Raw genomic sequence first — 19,541 nt, forward strand, 5'->3', positions numbered from 1 at the left:
TTTTCCCAAGTTAATTGCTATTAGCAGAAGCATGAGGTATTGTTGAGCTAGTTTTAGTATTGCGTAGTAGTGGTTGCATTTAGGAATGTACGAACAGTTATTTATTTTTTTAATTTACCCGATGCAAACAGACCTCCTGCAGGGTTAAGATAAGATAGGCTTTATTGATTCCCCACAGGGGAAATGTACTCATTATAGATAAAGATAGATAAAGTAAAAGATCAAGTAAATTTATAATAAAATAAAAACTGTAAAAGGTAGAACCTCCATTGCTTTTTGCAAAATAAGGTGATGGTTTCCATCTTTTGCATCATAGCCCTGCACGATCATTGATGACACCGTTATGTTATGTGTGACGAATAGAGCAGGCTGCAGCCATGATGCGGCAACCATGATCTGGCTGTGGTAGAGCCTTGTTTGCATGAACTTGTTTTGTAAGCTTACATAATGTTGTGCAGATTTTAGGCATATATAGCAAGCATGCATAAGCAAAAATACCAATGCAGGCACCTGTAAAACATTTGTATTGCAAAGTTCAAAGGGCAATTGGAACCCTCATTTGGTCCATAAACTGGTAAAAAATAGTCCAAAACAGTGCCCATCGCAAATGACTTAAATTTATGTCCAACCATACTCTGTTTAGTAACATAGGGGACTCAGAAAACAAACAAATATTCACATATAAGAGGCCGCGCAGACCGATTTTGCTGAAAAAGTACTTTAATTGAGTCATTGATTATTAAAATTGTGCAGGTTGATTTTTTGTTGGATGACAAATACAGTCATTGAAATATTTCTGCAGCAAAAAAAAAGAAAATCAAAGCAGCAGAGGCCAAAATAATGTCCCCTTGTATGGATCAAGCTACAATAATGCTAGATCCTGCATTTCCCATAATGCATCCACCAGCATTTTCTGTCACATCCACCCCGCCTGTAAAAAACAGCCTTACTTAGTAACACTGACTTCTTCCAATGAATGTAATGTCTCAACGCAGAGTTAACCCTGATGACATCACTCTGACATCATCAGGGTTATTGTGTCAGACTTTATAAACAACAGAAGACATTAAGTGTAAACATGTGTGTGCAGATCCTGTGTCTGATGCTGGAGTACAACATCAGCGAGAACAAAGACACCCAGCTGCAGATCATCTCCACGCTGGAGAGCACCCAGGTGGGGCTGCGCATGTACGAGCAGCTCTGCGACCGCCAGAGAGAGCTCAAAGAACTGGTGAGTTAATGCCACAGCACACACACAGATGACTTTATTAGGCACACTGAGGCCTGGAGTTAACATGGAGCCGAACTGTTTGGCGCCCTGCAGATCTGAACCAAGAACATCCCGTCCAACTCGTCCCTCACTTCTGTCTGGTTCAGCTCAGAGGAGTGAAACCAAGTCACCAGTTTCTCATTACCAACAAATTCTTGTGTCCTCAGTGACGCATGTGATCTATTAGTCAATCCAGGATTCCAACACACTGCTGACAGCCGCTGAAAGGCCTCAAACGTCAAATACCAAGTTTGCACTGGAAGACATGCGAACAAAGGGAAAGACAGGTTAATTAAGGAGAATGATGAGTCATATATGAACATGGGAACGGGAACATGAACAGAAAGCACTGATTTCATTGTACAGGGTAGAAAGGAGTCTGTTCAGATCACTGCAGCTGTGGTTGTGCAACATTCACAGTACAATACTTCACCCCCTTTTTTCCCTCGCATTGTAGCATCCTTGAATAAGGCACCGAGTTCCTCCATTCCAATATGTTTAAGCTACAAATCAAAGCCTTTTTTTTTAACTATGCAAAAAACCCTCTCCACAAGTTTGGGCTTAAATACTCGAGCGACCCCGTAATGTACAGAGGCTTTGTTGCAGCTCACTTAAAAACATAATTAGGAGCAGGTTTAAGTGTCAGAGGACAAAAGCTGATAAATAACAGCTGATTTCTGTTACAAGCCTGAACTTTATGTAAGCTTAAACTTAGAATAAATGCATATTAACACCCTCAACATCATGTAAACAAGTGTTCCTTACAGGCTGTAAGTTAACCAGTCAACAAAGGTTTGAACTACAAATGAAAAAAGTTTTTTTTAAGAAATGGATGCCCCCGTTTTTTCTCTTTATCGTCCATAGATTAATATGATTTTCTAGAATCGACTCTTGCACGAGGCCTTAGTATAACTCTTACAGCCGGTCTGAAGTTTAAAGCAGCCACATCCCTCTGTCACAGCTAAATTAAGAATAATAATACTAATAATACTCAGTAAACTCCAACGTTGGAGTTTGAGAATGAACCTGAACTCATCCAGTGGTGAAATACTGAAGCAGTAAAGATCAGAGCAGTAATAGCGCCTGGTCCTCTCAGCTCAGTCTGCATGCTTCACACGCTGAGTCACAGCCACTCGACTGTCTGCAGATCTGAGCTGTTTATATGAGCTGTCTGTTCAGGGAAGAAACCACTGATTGACTAATCACAGAACATGTAGAAATATCAATGTTCAAAGTTCAGGATATATTGTATTTATTCTACTAGAATGTCCGACGTGGTATTTACTTATTTTTTACAAGCTTTTACTAGACTAGTTTGAGATTTAGGGGTCACACTATGAGGGATAATGGATAATAAAAACTATATTGATACCAAAAGGGATCAATAAAGTTTAAATAGTATAAACCTAACTTATAAGATGCATAAATAAGAACATAGAGGGTATTTAATAAGGAAAACAGTTATTTGTCCATCTGTATGTTTTACAGTTCAAACTAATAATGAAAGTATTTTTGCAATGACAGTATTCACTAATAAAAAAGATTATTTATGCCCTCTTTTTAGCCAGCTTGTTATTGGAAGTTGGATAAATAAAAAAATGTTCTCAGCAATTATATGCTCTGGGAAAAATAAGTCTTATCTGTACAAGAAAATAGGTCAACAACTTAACAGGGAAAAAAAGAAACATTGGTATTCATTGAGTAAATGATGACATTTGATGTTCGTCTTGATCTGAACCATGAGAACATTAGTACGTGTAAAATTATTTAAAACACGCTTTTATTTTTATTATTGTTTTTATTAGATAAAGGTTATTTCTTTAGGACTCTCACATGTCCCATTTCCTCATTATGACCTGAATGTAGCATGCTTGCAGCTGCTCACACACACCATCTACTGTCTGAAAAGCTTCCTGCACAGCACTGAGCTCAGACGCCATCTTTTTTTTTTTCTGTCTGTCTTCTCTTCAGCAAAGGAAAGGAGGCCCCACCCGGCTGACTCTGCCCTCAAAGTCCACGGTGAGATTACACTGACGCCTTCACTGACTCACACAGTTTTAGCCTTTACTGTCCTTAATTATATGACATTATGTCTTAAATACTTTTATTGTGTCAGTACTGAATGTTTTATCCTCATCATGTCTTAGGACGCCGACCTGGCCCGCCTGTTGAGTTCAGGTTCTTTTGGGAACTTGGAGAACCTGAGCCTGGCCTTCACTAACGTCACCAGTGCCTGTGCTGAGCAGCTCATCAAGCTGCCTTCACTCAAACAGCTCAACCTCTGGTCCACACAGGTACACACACACACAGAAACACAAAGACAAACAGTGACTGATAATAGTCTGAATGATGCTTATGTCTAATGTTTCCCTCTTTTCTTCCTTCAGTTTGGAGACGCAGGGTTGAGGTTGTTATCGGAGCATCTGGCCTGTCTGCAGGTGTTGAACCTGTGTGAGACTCCCGTCACTGATGCTGGGCTGCTGGCTCTCAGTTGTAAGAAAACACACACAATATGATTCACATCACTGTATTTTATAGAGAGCAGTTGTTATATTATGCAGAAACCGAGTGTATTGAGAAAGTGGTAAAAAGGCTTCAAGATATGATTATGCACAAGTCTGGTGTTGTTTGTGTGTAACGTTACTGTAGCTAATTATAATTGTTTGCCTTTTTCAGCCATGAAGAGTCTCTGCAGCCTGAACATGAACAGCACCAAGCTCACAGCTGACACATATGAAGACCTCAAGGTAACACTGCAAGACAACTCATAACCACCTTTGCAGAGAAATGTGAAAATAGATGTGGAGATGCACAATTATTTGTGTTTTGATTTATCTTTTTAATATCTGCATTTATGTTTATGCTGTCAGATGAATTTACATGCATGAATTAGTGAACACAACAGTTTGTTGAAGTTTGTTGAAACCACGGTCGAATCCCGTCGTTCACACCAAAGAGCCGTTCAAAAGAAGCGGATCGTTTGCGAACATCATAACACTACTAAATACAAAGCAGTGAAAAGACTTTTGTCCGACACTATTTAAGGGTCTTTAATTTACCTATAATTTATGGTCATCAACAAAATGACCACTCGGTCACTTCTGGTTCCATAAAAACCGGATGGCCACGGCCAAACTTCCTAACTCAAGGTTTAAAATGGTTGTCCACAAAACACTTAGTGGTGTCATGATGGCTACCACCTCTTCTTACATCCACTCTATTTCACAGACTGGCATTAGCATGGTATAGTAAGCATTGTTATCCGCTTTTAACAGTGGAGATGCTTATAAACTAAGTGGGCACCATCTGTCTACCTGTAAACAGCAGAGAGACAAAGATAGCAGCTAGTTGGTGAACACAGTAGTGGATTATCAGCCAAAGAGTTTATGAAGCAAAAAAAGTGCTGTCTAGGTTCCCCCCTCGAAATATCGGTGATTAGCTTGCTAACTTACATAATGCAACATTTAAAATCAAGACTTATCTGAAGCTGTGGACTTGGCTAACTGTTTACCAAGTCTTTGTGCTAGGCTAGGCTAACAAATTTACCTATCTGTACTGGCTGCAAAATAAATAAGTACATTTGGGGTGAGAGGGAAAATAATTTATTATTTTCCATAATGTGAGACATGTTGCAATGTGTTGATGCAGTTTGCATTTCCCTGTGTATTTTCTCTGCAGGCCAAACTGCCCAACCTGAAAGATGTTGATGTTCGGTACACAGAGGCCTGGTGATCAACATCGCTCACACACCCCTCATGCATCACCGGACACACACATAAACAAATGCACCCACTGCACACAGGCTCAGACACACAACATCGCCGCCATCATTAGACCAGGAACTGACATCATCCCAGCGTGAGGATCACCTGATGTGACCGGAACGTCAGACGTCGTCACCAACCCCTGTAGTGACGTCATCAACATCAGGAGGAAATCAGTGTCAGGATCAGCTTTTTTCTAAATGGGAGATTTTTCTGGATCTCTCCGCTCCCCGTACTTCTGCCACAGATGTTCCAGGACCTACTTTTTACTGACATGATCAGAGGACATGCAAGGACCCACTATATTGTGACATACGGGACCCTTTTCTCTCTCTCTGTCCTTCATTTACAGCCTTTCAGTTTTTAGATTCAGTCTAAACTCAGCCCTCCATCTTCTCTTTTCCTCTCTCCTGCCCTCATGCGATGAAGGCCGGACACAGCAGCTCACATTCCAGTTTGTCTCTGATCTGATCCACTATGTAGCTCTCTGAAAAACAGACACGTTTAACTGTTAATCACTTCACTCTCCTGATCTTAGCTTCACGTTTCAAATATCAAACTTTTTATTGGGAAAATGAGGTCCTACCTCTGAGAAAAGAAGAGTTGTGCCTAATCCTCATTCATGACGCGTTCACACACACGAAAAAAAGAGAAAAAAAATACAGTTTTTATCAACTTGAATGAACATATTTTTCCAGACATCTGTGCTTTCATATATTGTGTGTTTCTATATAAAACATATAAATGAAGAGAGTCCCCATGTGAGAACATTTCACAACCATTTCAGGAGCTCTGCAGGAAAGTTAAACAGCAACATTTGTTCTTCTTTGTACATTATCTCCCTTAACTATTTAATAGGACAGTTGTGTAGCATTAGCAGGGTGGTCTGGGACTGCCTGATATTTATAAGTTGTGTCTTTCAAACCTCCTTTACTCTGTCTCTCCTGGATTAAGTCCAGACAGTAATGAAGTACACAGGTCTTTTTTTGCCACCGAATAGGGCACCTGAACATACATGGATCTCTGTGCACCCTGCCATGGCGGCTACACTGACCTGCAAAGTGAACTGCAGAAATCCTCAAGTGGACCTGAAAACAAAGACCCATCACCAGCTGAGAGTTGTATATTTTCATATCCTCTGCTATTTTTTGGCTGTTTTTGAAAAGAAGAACGGACTCCTGCCAAACGTTGTCATTTTAGTTTTGTGCACTTGTTTTCATGAGGCCAACGTGAGCGTGGTTTCGGTACTGATGGTGGAACCGCTCGTGACCTGCCTGTGGAGAGACACCGACACTGTTTGGGTTCTCTGACCTGCCGAGGTCAGGGCGCAGAGTCGCTGTGCCTCTAGTGGAGCTGTGGATGAGTTACCTTTTCATCTGTCGCACCACCTGTTTGAATTGTTCTGCTGTATTTATATTAACGCCATAATACATGGGTGACATTTTTAGGCTGTACGGATGAATAATTGTCATCAAGTTATTGTACATATTTTATCACAATGGGCTATAAAGGGACAAAAGATTGGAAAGAGGCACCTTTCGGCCATATTTGCCCGTCTACATTCCCTCAAAATGTTGCCTGTTTATTGTGGCAACATTTCATCTGATGTGGTAACTGCCCTGACACACTGCAAGACTGTCAGATCTCTTTTTGCTCTGTTTAGATGTGGTTTGGGTTTGTTTGTCTTGTGTCAGTGGCCCTTTAGTACACACAAGACAAGTCCACCCTTTTCTCCAGTCAGCCTCGCCCTGACTGCTTCCATCCATTTTATTTATTCGTGTCCAGAAAGCTCGGGATGTTTGTTGAATCGAGGCAGAAGCTGCAGCAGGAGACAGGATGCCGTCCACTATGAGACACTTTGTTTCCTATTTATTGGGTGCCATGACAGTTTTCTGTTCGGGCTGTGGACTCGGTTTGTGTACGGCCATCTTTAAGGTCTGGCTTTAGGACCTTGTGCTCTCTTTCATATCCTGTATGATGTATATACGAGTGTATATAGTCGTCTCCTCCCTCCTCTCTTTGAACCATTTTTGAATCCTCGCCCCCTTTTCTGTATTTCTCTCAGCCTCCCTCCATCGGCAGGCTGGTGTTGCCTTCATCTTACAGTAATGTGTGTGTGGTTGTTTTGTTTTTTTCACACGAAGTGCACTGTAATCTAACAAATTATGTTTTCATAATATCGTTTAAGTTTCTTTAATTTGATCACTTTAATCGAACATTTGTTTCCTGTGTTTAGTATTTTTTGCATGTACATGTTGCTGCATCGTCTTTTATTTTGTAATTTTGTTTTATAAAAAGATTGAAATACGATGAGGGGTCTGATCACTATCTCACTGAGGTTAAGGACTATAATGGAGAGATCCCCTCCAACTTTTGTCTGATTGGTTGTTGCCAGGATCTACCCGTGAGCCTTGACAGATCCTATTGGTTGAGGCAGTAAGGGTTTGATTGATACTGATTTTTTTTAAGGGCCAGTATCAGTGCTGGTTCTTTGGACTGAAGCCGCCCCTCGCTGAGATGTTATCATTTAAATATGTTCAAGAATGTTGTTCTAATGCTGCCAGACATTTGTATCAGAGGTGGACCACACTGACTGGAAAATTCAGGATTGAGTGTACTTATGTTTCATCCCAAACATTTAATGTTTGACATTAAGGGAAATAGACTTGCTTGCGTTTTGGCAGAGAGTTGGGTGAAAAGATTGATACCATTGTTTTGTCCATCCATTTTAAATGAAGCTACAGTCAGCTTAGCTTGGCATAAAGATCTGGAACTAGGGGAAAACGGCTTGCCTGATATGTACAAAGGTGCCTCACGTCACTTATTACCACATCACATCTGATTTCTTTAACAGAAAAAAAAAGAAAATGTGTCTTTGCTGGTGTCCTGACAACCTCACAGTGATGACAAGACTCCAGGAAGTCACTGCCAAGGATTAATTAGTCCAAATCCACATTGTGTGATTTTTATACTTCAGTTGAAAGATGCTGATAAGTTCCTTTGTTATCTTTGGATCGAGCCAGGCCAACTAGTTCCCCTGATTCCTAAGCTAAGCTAGCTAGCAGCTGGCTGTAGCCTCATACTTTACATACAGACATAAGTGGCGTTGAAAGATGCTGATAGGTAGATTTTATCTTTGTGTACAGCCAGTCTAAATAGTTCCCATTTCCAGTCTTTATGCTAAGTTAAGCTAGCTAGCAGCTGGCTGTAGCCTCATACTTACATACAGAGTGTGGTATCAATCATCTCAGCAAACTCAGCATAAAAGCAAATATTTCCCACGACATATATATATTTATGTTTATTAAGGAAATGGTCAGTCTTGGGGAAACATCCCTGAAATCATCCCAGTTTTTTGTTTTTTTTTTATTTCGGCCATGTTGAGCTGCCACTCACCCAGCCTGGGGGCCAGTGTGTTATAATGGAAGGCTTTTGTATTACTGTAGAAAATGTAATGGTTGAATAGAAGCACCTCCTCTGTTCTGTCATGTCTCCGTATCCTGTGGAGCTCACTGTGCTTTGCTTTCCATCCTGACTCCTCCTCCCTCCTGTCTTTAATCTCTCTGATGTTTTTTATCCCACACGAACTGTAAAGAGTTTCTACCATGTCCGAGTCGTGTACAGCCGTGCTCCAGTCTTAACAGTTGTTATGGAAGGAACAGGGTCAGATGCAGCACAGCCTGATGAATCTGACAGACTGAAAAAAAAACCCAACAACTCTATTTCCCATAATTCCTTGTAGTAAAATCTGTTTTGGCAGCTGGAAAAGGGGCACCCATCATGTTTCTCTCTCTTTTTCAGTCTTTCTCCGCATTGATCTGCTTCTCCTGCTGGGTTATTATTATTGCTGCTGCTGCTGCTCTGTGGCTGTTGTAATAAAAATACAAAAGATCTTCAACAGGAAAATAACAACTATGATGTGAAATAATTTCAATCAAAAATAAATTGTCTGTGAATATGTTTCAGCTGTGTGTCGCATGTGTTCTTATTACAAGACAACCATCATTGTAGGTAGCTTCTTCACTGACAAGAGAAAATACTACAATCATACAGAACGAAAGAAGTAATTTCACATCAAGCAAACCATCCAGATACTTGATTCGAATAGTGCACTATGGGCCTTTCGCTAACAACATATAAACAAACATCTGTGGGAATATTCTAGTATTTTTAATTGACTTTGGATCCATCACAAAATTTGTTTAACAAACAATGAATGGTCTGTGAGGTACAATAACTGTTTTTGTGAATGAAGTCTGGTGGTTTAGAGGGGGTAAAAACATCCTGTAACATAAACCAATCAGAAGAATGTTTAAACATTGACAATGGTCAAGACAATCTTGCCTGTATTTCATACTGTAGGATCCAGTGTTTTTGGAGGTTGATTCATTTGGAAATGTAGCTCAGGATAAATTGGGCACTGTTGAATTTATTTTGAGTATTCTTTTTATAAATTTGTCTCTAGTTAGTCCTCCAATAAAATAAGCAAACTGCTAAATAGATGGAGTACCCACACAAAGAGCATTTAAAAAACATTGTAGGCCCATTCTACACTGTCTGATAGTACTGTACTAATTCTGCCAGCCCATGCAATTCTTAATTTAAACAATATTATTCTTACTCTGGGCAACATATTCACACCAAAGTTTCAATTCCAATATCTCCCTCAATATCAAGGGCTTTATATTTATAGAGTGCATTATTATATGCAATACTGCCACTTATTTATTACTATGTGCAAATTAACTTTCACTATCCTGTGCAATATAACCTTATAAAATGACCATGCACTATTACATATTTATCTCAGTCATCCTTTTGTACAATATAAGGTTTTCATTACTTCTTATTTTCACTGCAAATAGAACTGTCAGTGTAGCTGGCACCATTACTTTTTACTAGGCTTTTTTTTGTTAATATCTTTTTGTACTATTGTTATTATATTAGGCACAACATTTAACCTCTGTACACTTTATATTGTATATTTCACTTATATTTGAGTTACTTTGTATGTCTCGTTTTTGTACTGTAACTTTGGAGCAACCTGGCACAAGAATGTCATTAATAAAGTTCTATTCTTCTATTCTATTCATCTAATTAATTTAGAGGCTCACTCACTGATCTACTGTGAGTCTATGAGGTGTAAGGGTTTCATTCTCCCCCTACTGGATCCCAATACGATATGTTTTCTTTTCCCAAATTAAAGGATTCAGAAAAGTAATAACAGATAAAGGCAGAAAAGGCAATTTAAGCTGTTTTAAAGCATTACAATGACAGTTTCATGATTATGATCATGCGACGAACCTTATTTCAAACTATTCTAGCTACTGCACTATATGGCAATACTATTCGCGCGAGAGCCGGAAATAGTAGTCCTTAATTCTCTTAACTTTTCCCATTCATTCTCTATGGTAGTTCTTATCACTACGGATGTAATATTTTTTTGGCCACAAGCTGGATTTTGGGGGCGCTGTTTCCCCCGTTTGGTAAGGGTAAGGAGACCCCGTTTTTTCACGTTTGATTTATGATATGGGCAGCATTGACAGCAGCAGTAAACGGAATAGTTTGTTTTCTCCTTAGTCCAACGATTTCTTTCGACTCTGTCGAAAAGTCCATTTAATCAAAAGTAAGTCTGGCACATTTTTTTCCAACAAGTTAATTAAGAATGCAATGTTATATTGAGAAACCTGTTTAATGATAGTTTGAATTAAGTTGTATGGACAGGTTCGTACTGTGTTGTGTTCGCTAAGGTAGCATGCTAGTACATACACACAAGATAGGTAACGTTAATGCTTAAAAAAATTTTTTTTTTTTTTGCTGTATGTCAGCCTTAACAGTGCTTTAAGCTATTTTTATCGAGTACATCTGGAAGAGCTGTCAATCTTGTGTTTTTCATTTCTCTCCTGTTGATCCGAAACCCTCCTTTCTTTGACTGTTTTGTCTTTAACATTCATGTCATGTTTGAAGCCTTTTGTGCCATCATTGTGTTAGTTCATTAATCCTCATTGTGAATATATTGCTGCAGTTGAATTTCGGCAGGGCTTATTGTACTTTTTAAGTCAATAAATACTGCAGTATATTCCTATTCTATAGCCTGCATGTATGATGGAGTTAAATTGCTATGACAAACATACTAATACATAATAATAGGTATCACACTGAGACACAAGTGTGTAATATCAGTGTTGTTAAATAGTGATTATTAATGCTGATTATTGTTTACATAAATAAAACTGTTGATATAACAGTTTACATTATCATTATCACTCCATAATACAGTGCTTTGTCTTTTAAATTCATATCAAGTTGAAGCTTAGGGACATCATTATGTTAGTGCATACATTCTCAGTGTGAATATATTGCTGCAATTGTATGTCAGCAGGGCTCAGTGGGCTTTAATGGGTAAATACTGCAGGTGTTTAATATCAAGTTTTGTAACCTCATTATTAAAAATGCAGGTTGTATTTAACTCAAGTAACAGTGTTGAAATAACAGTATGATTAATATACATTGTATTTTGCTCTGCACAGCAAATGATGAAGAAGACAACTCCCATGAACTTCTTCCCAGGAAGGAAGACAGTGTCCTTCAGACCTTGTGAGAACAAATGCTCTCACTCTGGTCCTTCAGAGGGGAGGGGATGTGTCTGACAGCCTGGAGGTGATGAGGGAGTATGTGCTGCAGTTTGGGCGGTACAAGGGAAAGTCATTCAGGTGGCTCCTTGAAAATGATGTCGGCTACACCATCTACCTGATGAAAAAGGTAGAAGAGGAGGAGGGGGCTGGAACCTTCAACCCTCAAGGACACAGCAAGGACAGCCTGCTGTCATTTCTTGAATATGCCAACAGCTTCCAGGAGATTAAGGACCTCAGGGAGTACTTACTCTCCAGGAAGCCGGTACCACCAGTGGCATCAGAGGGTGACAACACTGTCGGCTTTGGAGCCAGGGCCAAGGACACCTGGAAGCAGATCTGAGAGAGCAGGGCTGATGGTTATGCTGACTTCATTTTAGGAGTGAAGTGCATAAAAAACAGCAAAATGTACAATCTGCAGCAGTATCTTCTCCAGCAGCAGAGGGCTGAGTCCTGTCCAGCACCTGTCATCACTACATCAGCTGCCACAACACCTACATCCAGCACTCTCGGTCAGTTCACAAAAATATGCAAATACTGATTTTATATGAACATTACATTTTTTTAATACATAATTAATGTTGTTGTTTCATCTTCTAGGGATGGAGGAGGACCAGGAACTGGAGAGGGAAATGTTAAACCTGCCCCCTTATAAGTTTGACCCTGAACCCCGTAGGTGGAGCTAGTTTCATAACAGAATTTAAACTCTTACTGTACATGATTAAAGTCTAATGCCACCTGTGCTTTCAGGGCCACCAGCAGCAGTCCCCAGAGCCACGGCTGTGTCCGCATCAACAGGTTTTTCTTCATCAGTGTGCAGGGAGGATTCTGTTTTTAACAGGATTCACCTGCCATTGCTATGTTCTTCAACTAGTTTGTTATTTTGGCCGTGTTCTGGCCTGTTCTGATGCTCATGTTCTTTTGTTCTCCCACTAACCTAAGGAAGTAACATTTCAGCAATGATGGTAAGTGTTTTCTTTTTTTGCATGCTTTCTTATGCTGTCAGTCAATCATTTGGCATGTGAAATACCATTCTGGCTTTGAAATTTAGCTTAGATATAGGTTAACATGCCAAATCCTTGATTGGCAGGAGAAGCGGTTGCTATATATTGATACTGTTTCTGTGCTCTACCTGTTTTCACTTCTAATGTTTAAAAGCATTATGTTTTTCCATTTCAAATAAAAAGCAATTCACAATTAAACCAAAGAGGGTATTTTCAGTCTTTAATGCCAATTAGTGACAGAGAAAACAGGTAATGACAGACTGGGAAGCTAAACAAACTTAAATAAGTAAAGTGAATGACAAAGAATTTTTTTTACAGCGCACAGGACGAAGCCAACCGCCACTGCTACCGTCTCCAGACCTGCTCAGGCCAGTGACCCCACTGCATGCACCCCATGCAATGTTGCCCTTGTGAAAGGTAATTGTATTGTTTTACTTGTAATTTTAAGCGAGGATGTCCAGAATGTTTTACATTTAAATGACGCTCCTTTTTTAATTCCATCGCCACAGCGAAGGCCCCGCTGCCAGTCCCTCCTCAGCTGCTTGCCATTGCCCCACAGCTTGGGATTGAAGAGCCGGTATGAAATGTTCTCATAAGTAGTCCTTTTATACTTACTGTGTATCACACATAAATATCAGTTCATTCTGACAAATCAGAAACACATTTTCATTGTGATATATGTAGCACTCGTGTTGAATAATTTGGTGCTATGACAACATCTGGTGTCTGTTGAAATTGTTTCTTGACTTTTGTTGTAACTTTTTTCCAAAGCACACAGAGTACCAGTCTCACGCATTTCTACTTTGGAGTCTGGAGGAAGTGCAGCCCCGTCTCGTCCTGAAGGTAAATGCTTGAATGTCTCAATATAACGCTTTGAGTAAGAAAATCTTAAGCACATGTTCATTTTTAATGCATATAACTCACCTGCCTTATCTTTATGTATCCTACCATTGTAGATTCATCTTTACAGAATGTTGCTCCTGTGGAAGCGCAGGGAGATACCATCCCTGATGAAGGTATGGATTTCCTTGACGCAGTTTAAGCATAGCAGTGATTAATGTAGAGCTCTCTTGTCAGTGAATGAGAACGTGCTGTCGTGTTTTATGGTGTTTGTTTTTTACAGCGTTGCCATGTCCTGAACCTCCTGTCAGGCAGCCTGCAGCCTCTGTCCCTGCGTATGATCAGGATGTTGCGCAGTGGAACTGCTCCAAACAGCAGAAACTTTGGATGAAGAGTGAGCTGGAAGTACTGGGGCTATGGCCAGGGTCACGTCCAGTTCGTCATCCCATGAACATGCTGTCCCTGTGGCGTCATCCACCTCAGCCTGAGCTCATAGACTCAGTCTGTGAGCTGCCTTCACCAAAGTACTTTCAGCTCCACCCATTTTTCATTTGGAAGCCGGAGCATCAAATTATGGAGAGGCTGAGGAACAATTATTTGCTTCCTTGTCTCCATGATTGTCCTAACCCCCAGGTAGCTTCTTCTGGCGTTGGAAGGCCAAGAGTCATCATTGGCACCAGCGACCAGTACTACATTCTAGCCTCGCGGCTCACCTGCAAGGCCTGTAAAAAGTACTGGTATGCTGACAAGCCCCAATGGCTGGAGAAGCTACCAAGGCGCATCAGCAACATTGTGCCAGCTTTCCTGACCTTCAAAAAGGCCATCTGCAGATCTGTCATGGATGAGCTGAGGCGCAGTGGCAGATCAGCAGAGGACATGTCAAAGCAGCTGACAGAGGCACTCCATCTTAAATACGAGAGCTCACCTGGCCTACCTGCAGAGTGTCCAGAACATCCGGGATGCTGAGGCAGGAGTCTACGGCCAGAAGACCATCACTGGGCTCCTGAGACAGACAGAAACTCCAGCTCCATTTGGTGGATACTCCGACCCTGATGGCTGGAATGGAGTGTCTGTCTCCTCTCACTACCTGGTGGAGTGCCAGGTCAGTGAATATCAGCGGCAGGAGCAGCTCCTCACTCTGCTGCTACAGGGGACCTTCGGACAGGCACTCAGGTCGGATCACACCCGCAAAGTGGCTAGGAAGGTTGTGCTTTCATCTGGCACAATGTCTTCCTACGCCATTATGAATGAGAGCTGGATGATCCTGAGCTGGGTGATGCTGCAGTCTGAGTGTGACCTGTCCCTTCATCCCATGTACGAGGGTCTGGCTCGACGCTACTCTGCAGCTGGAGTGGAGAAGGCCAGCTGCCAGTGGGTGGACAGGTATAAAGAACAAGTGTTAATTCACAACATGATTTCTTTTTATAGACTAACTGCACATTTTTATATATATTTTTTAATTGTCGGCATTGGGTGTATTTCTGTTCTGACTCTTGTTATTAGTCCAAATAAATACAAGAAATATTAAAGGTAGAACACATACAGTAAAATATTTGATACTAGAAATATGCTACTTTTGAAATAAAGACTACTTTTAATAAGATATTTTTCAAACATAATTCTTTTGAATGTTTTAGGGACTGCTGTGCTGCCTTTAAGGTCCTGGACTCTGGGGCTCAGGAGCACCTGTTCTGGGACAGCTGGAGGACAACAGAGGCTATTGTGACAGAGGCAACTGCAGGAAACCTGGCCAACACCTGTGCATCAAGGAGCAAGTTTAACAAAGACATCACCATCAAGTTAGACTTGTTTCATTGCATGCGGCGCTTCACCAGGGAATGTGTCTCTGAGCACCATCCTCTGTTCAGCTCCTCTCTGCAGCATTTGTTGTTGTAGATCAGAGCGATCTGCAACGGCTCAAGGATGCATACACCTTCTGCAGAATCTCTCCTGCTAATCCAACCAAGCAGCACATCCGGGAGCACTGCAGGACAAAGGTGCCAAAGCCCAGAGAGCTGCTAAAGAGAGTTGAAGACGTCCTGCATCACTTCTACCTGGCAAAGGACCCCAATGATGTGCTCCTCTTCAAGGCCTCCATGCTGAAGGTGTGGAGGATTCAGCGCATCCACATCCTGAGAGGCTGCCTGAGTGACGCAGAGCTGGGAGAGGGAATCCTCTACCGGTATGGTGGCACCCTGCAGCTCAACTACACCAAGGGTGAGGGAGCTGCTGTACCTATTTGGATCCCTGTGAGAGGCACGTCCCAGCAAGCGGGGTTCCACTCTCACCAGGCCCAGTGGGTGACGAGCAACCGGGTGTCCTGTGAGCTTTTTCAGGCCCAGGCCATGACAGGGGTGGTGCGCTGGAACTTTCAGAGGCTGGTGGACCTTAAGCAGCCTGGTGTGGAGCTGCCTGCTGTATTTGACCCTCTACTGATTGCAGAACTGAACACAGCTTCTGTACAGGTGACAGGGAGGGAAAAATACCCAGTTCTGCAGGTGTCAAACAGGGACACAGGGGAGAGGTTTGGGCTGCAGTATGTGGAGCCAGGCTGCCGTCCTGTTGTTCTGAACTTTGACAGGAACAAGGCACCGCAAAACATCTCAGCTCCTGCAGTCGTGGAGACACAGCAGCCGTCCTCTGCCCAGGATGAAGAGCATCACTGCCTTGATGCTGGAGCTGGCACAGACTCTCAGGTAATCTAGATTAATCACTCACTGTCCATTACTGACTGACAGACTGCTTTACTCAATCCCTGTATTTATTGCCTTGATTCAGGAAACCAGTGGCGTCGTGCAAGAGGATCCAGTTGGAGCTGCGCCGATCCTGTCATCTCAGCAGAGCTCTGTCGCAGTGTCCCATTCCCAGCCACGTCCTGCACCCACGTCCGCCACAGTCAAAGCAGAAACTCTGGCTTTGAAGGACACAGGTGATTCCAACTGCCCACCAACCATCCCTCACACAGACCTCATGAATAAAAACAGCCTTGAACATTTCTTGGAATGAATGTGATAAAAATTATGTTAATATATTGCCCATGAACAATGATTACTGACGATGCTGTTGTATTCAAGACGTAAAACCTATGGAAAAATTATAAGAGATAACACATTCAACATATTAACATATGTACATTTTTTATATCAAAGACTTTTCCTACATGCCAAAAATACATACAACATACAATATAATCACTGTGCCAAATCACATTAACAGACATATGCTTTAATTTTTAGACTTGCCAAGGGTGCCATTGCTGCCTGTTTCCTCCTCTCCCTGAGCCGCCCGCACTGGTCCAATTAAGACAGGAGGGCTGATTCAAGTCCTGGACCACAGTCGGTGGACAGAGCCCATGAGAGCTGCCATCGATGGGCTACTGATATAGCACCATGGGGCCAAGGACCTCTTGAAACGGGTGGATTGTGATTATTCTGCCATGGTACACACGGCCTGCACTGACCCCAACAGCCTCCTCCATCCTACCACATGCCAGCATATCTCCAGATATGTTAAACATCTGGCCAAATTAAAAAACACAAGCTCCTCCCTCAATACTAGCCCTGAGAAAGTCTTGGAGACGCAGCAGCTTTGGCAGAGTTTGACTACAGGAAGCCAAACAGTCAGTGTTCCTGTCACAACCCTCACTCCAGCTACTTTTAATCCTCCACCTGTGACTCCCCCCCAGGAGGAGTCAATGAGCCGGGCTACAGTAGAGAAGATTGTGACAGAGATCCTGGAAAAACAGCAGCAACAACAACAGCAGCTGCAGCAGAAGAAGTTGACCAGGAACTGTTTGGCCTGTGGTCAGCCAAAGTCAAGGTATCTTGGGGATGGCTCTTCAATTCATTTTTTTTATCAGATCAAAACTGTAAAGTACTTTTACTGTTCCACAAAGGTCTTTAAGGCCTATGAAGAAGAAGGCCTGAAAAACCCCAGGATGTTTTTTGACGACTTTGCTGCCTCCCCGTTCTTTGAGCGGGAGCTGGAGGCTGCTAAACAGAGGGGGGCAGAGTGGAAAAAGGTTGCAGACGAAAGGGCAAAGAGGAAGTCAGAAGTGCAGCTGCCAACAGGTCGCCTGTGCAGGTTCTGTCTCCGGCCACTAAAGCAGGGTCCAGACAGCCCTCACCTACACACAACCTTCCCCGGGGTGCCAGGGAAGTACATCTACTGCCCCTCCAGAGTGTTCTCCCTGTATAAGGCACAGGGCATGCTCAGGGAGATGACCTGGATGGAGTTCCAGCAGTCTGACTTTTATGAGGCTGAAAGGGACAGATGGGTCGCAGAGAAGAAAAAGTAACTTCTTTGGCCCTAAAATTGTATATATATTTACAAATCTGTTTATTTCTCGCAGTGTTCATTGTTTTGTATATATTCTTTTTGGGGCACATCATTTGTGACCTTGTGTGTTTAATTATTCAAAAATCAACTGTTTTTTTTAAGAAAAAATCATTGGAAATGTTTAGCAGCTCTGCAGTACAGTGCAGTATAAAAGTAAATAAAAGCAAATGTATATAAATAAAACTGAAGTCCATAGACAAGTATAAAGAATGACAGGGATTCTCCTCAAGTGTTCAATAGTTGTTAGGTTGCAGCATATAGGATGCAATATGTATAATACCCGATACTGGTATCGGTGCATCCCTGCTGTTAATAATAACAGCAGTCAGTCTTTGGCAGTGTGTGTTAAACAGAGGTTACAGTTCTTGAAAGGTTTTTACAGTCTGTTTGTACTGCCTTGATTGTCCTGTTCTTTCATCTTGAGGGGAGGTGACTAAATACTCTATGTTCAGGGTGGGATGGGTCTTTAATGATACAGCTAGCCTTCTTTTGCTGGTCTTCCAGTGTAAATGTCCCATAGAGTTGGTAGTGTGGTCCAACTGAGCTGCCTTCACCACACATTGCAAGTCTTGCCAGGTTATCTGCAGGAGCAGGTATCTAATAAAAAAATCTTGAAGGCATTACTGTTATACTGTCTTTACTTGATATTGGTCCTGGAAAGTCACTTAATGCATTTACTAAAGGACTGCACTAGAGTTTATCAGTGTTATGCAACCTAAAACATCAAAGTGTAAAGAAACACACATATTAATGCTGCAGTATTTTTATTAAAACATATCAGCAAAACACGGACAGGGACCATTTAACTGTACAATAAATACTTTTCAAACTTTCAGTACACGTTATAATCTCAGAGACTTGATTGCAGGACTTTCACTATTAAGTATTTTTACCACATAGTACAAAATAAACAAATAATAATCAAACATTAATATCTATATGCTAAGCTGAATGCTTACACATGTTCAACAGACATCTATTGTTTATTCCTATTGTCTTGATATCAATTCAATTTTCATCAGTAGCAGCATTTTTGTGTTATCTTTAATTTTCATCCTGAGAGATTAATAGTTTCCACATGACACGACACATTTCGGCGTATATGTCACCGTTAGACCTCATACACGTATACTAGTGAAATATTCTCGGCCGCTGCTGGGATGTTTAGTTTGGGTAGTCCTGGATACGAACCCGGTTCTTTCCGAGGGGCCAGCTCAGTCTTCTACACCTATCCGCGTCTGGCCTTCGCGACCTAAACCAGATTTATTTTCATTAACTGGCATCCAGTGTGCATGTTGTCACTGGGAACACATTTTCAATTCTATATTCTTTTTATCAAATGTTTTACTGTGTTCAAATTTGGTTTCTTCTTGTCATGTCGTGCTAAAGGGACAAAAATATTATGTCAGAAGTGGGATTCGAACCCACGCCTCCAGAGGAGACTGCGACCTGAACGCAGCGCCTTAGACCGCTCGGCCATCCTGACAGTATACCAACGAAGAAGACAGACTTCATTAAGACAGAGCGACTTCTAGTGGCGATAAGTGACTACAACGGGGCATTTTTTAATCAAAGTCATATAAAGCAACACTTTTACCGCAGTAATGAGATTTATATTTATTAGAGTGCTCTTTGTACATTATACCATTTATTGCACGAATACTATTACATGTATTTATTGTTTTAATAAGAT

At 41.5% G+C, this 19,541-nt stretch overlaps 1 protein-coding gene and 1 non-coding gene across 3 annotated transcripts in view; one reads left to right on the plus strand and one right to left on the minus strand.

Moving 5' to 3' along the window:
- cmip (c-Maf inducing protein) overlaps positions 1-8,999 on the plus strand; it is a 49,350-nt gene extending 40,351 nt beyond the window's left edge. The window contains exons 16-21 of one of the 2 annotated variants that reach the window (XM_069687170.1): positions 1,091-1,231; positions 3,242-3,289; positions 3,418-3,564; positions 3,658-3,763; positions 3,947-4,017; positions 4,949-8,999. In XM_069687170.1, coding sequence (XP_069543271.1) covers positions 1,091-1,231; positions 3,242-3,289; positions 3,418-3,564; positions 3,658-3,763; positions 3,947-4,017; positions 4,949-5,002 — 567 coding nt within the window. In that variant the 3' untranslated portion in view covers positions 5,003-8,999. Of the gene's footprint in view, positions 1-1,090; positions 1,232-3,241; positions 3,290-3,417; positions 3,565-3,657; positions 3,764-3,946; positions 4,018-4,948 lie in introns of those variants that run through there. The other variant, XM_069687171.1, reaches the window with a different exon arrangement.
- A 10,252-nt stretch (positions 9,000-19,251) lies between these two features.
- On the minus strand, positions 19,252-19,334 carry trnal-cag (transfer RNA leucine (anticodon CAG)). Its single transcript has one exon. It is a non-coding gene; the product is annotated as a tRNA-Leu (tRNA).
- Positions 19,335-19,541: the final 207 nt, after the last annotated feature.

The sequence above is a fragment of the Semicossyphus pulcher genome, unplaced genomic scaffold, assembly GCF_022749685.1.
Source record: "Semicossyphus pulcher isolate SPU_LCO1_2020_fin unplaced genomic scaffold, fSemPul1.0.p SCAF_8, whole genome shotgun sequence".
Taxonomy (NCBI): Eukaryota; Metazoa; Chordata; class Actinopteri; order Labriformes; family Labridae; genus Semicossyphus; species Semicossyphus pulcher.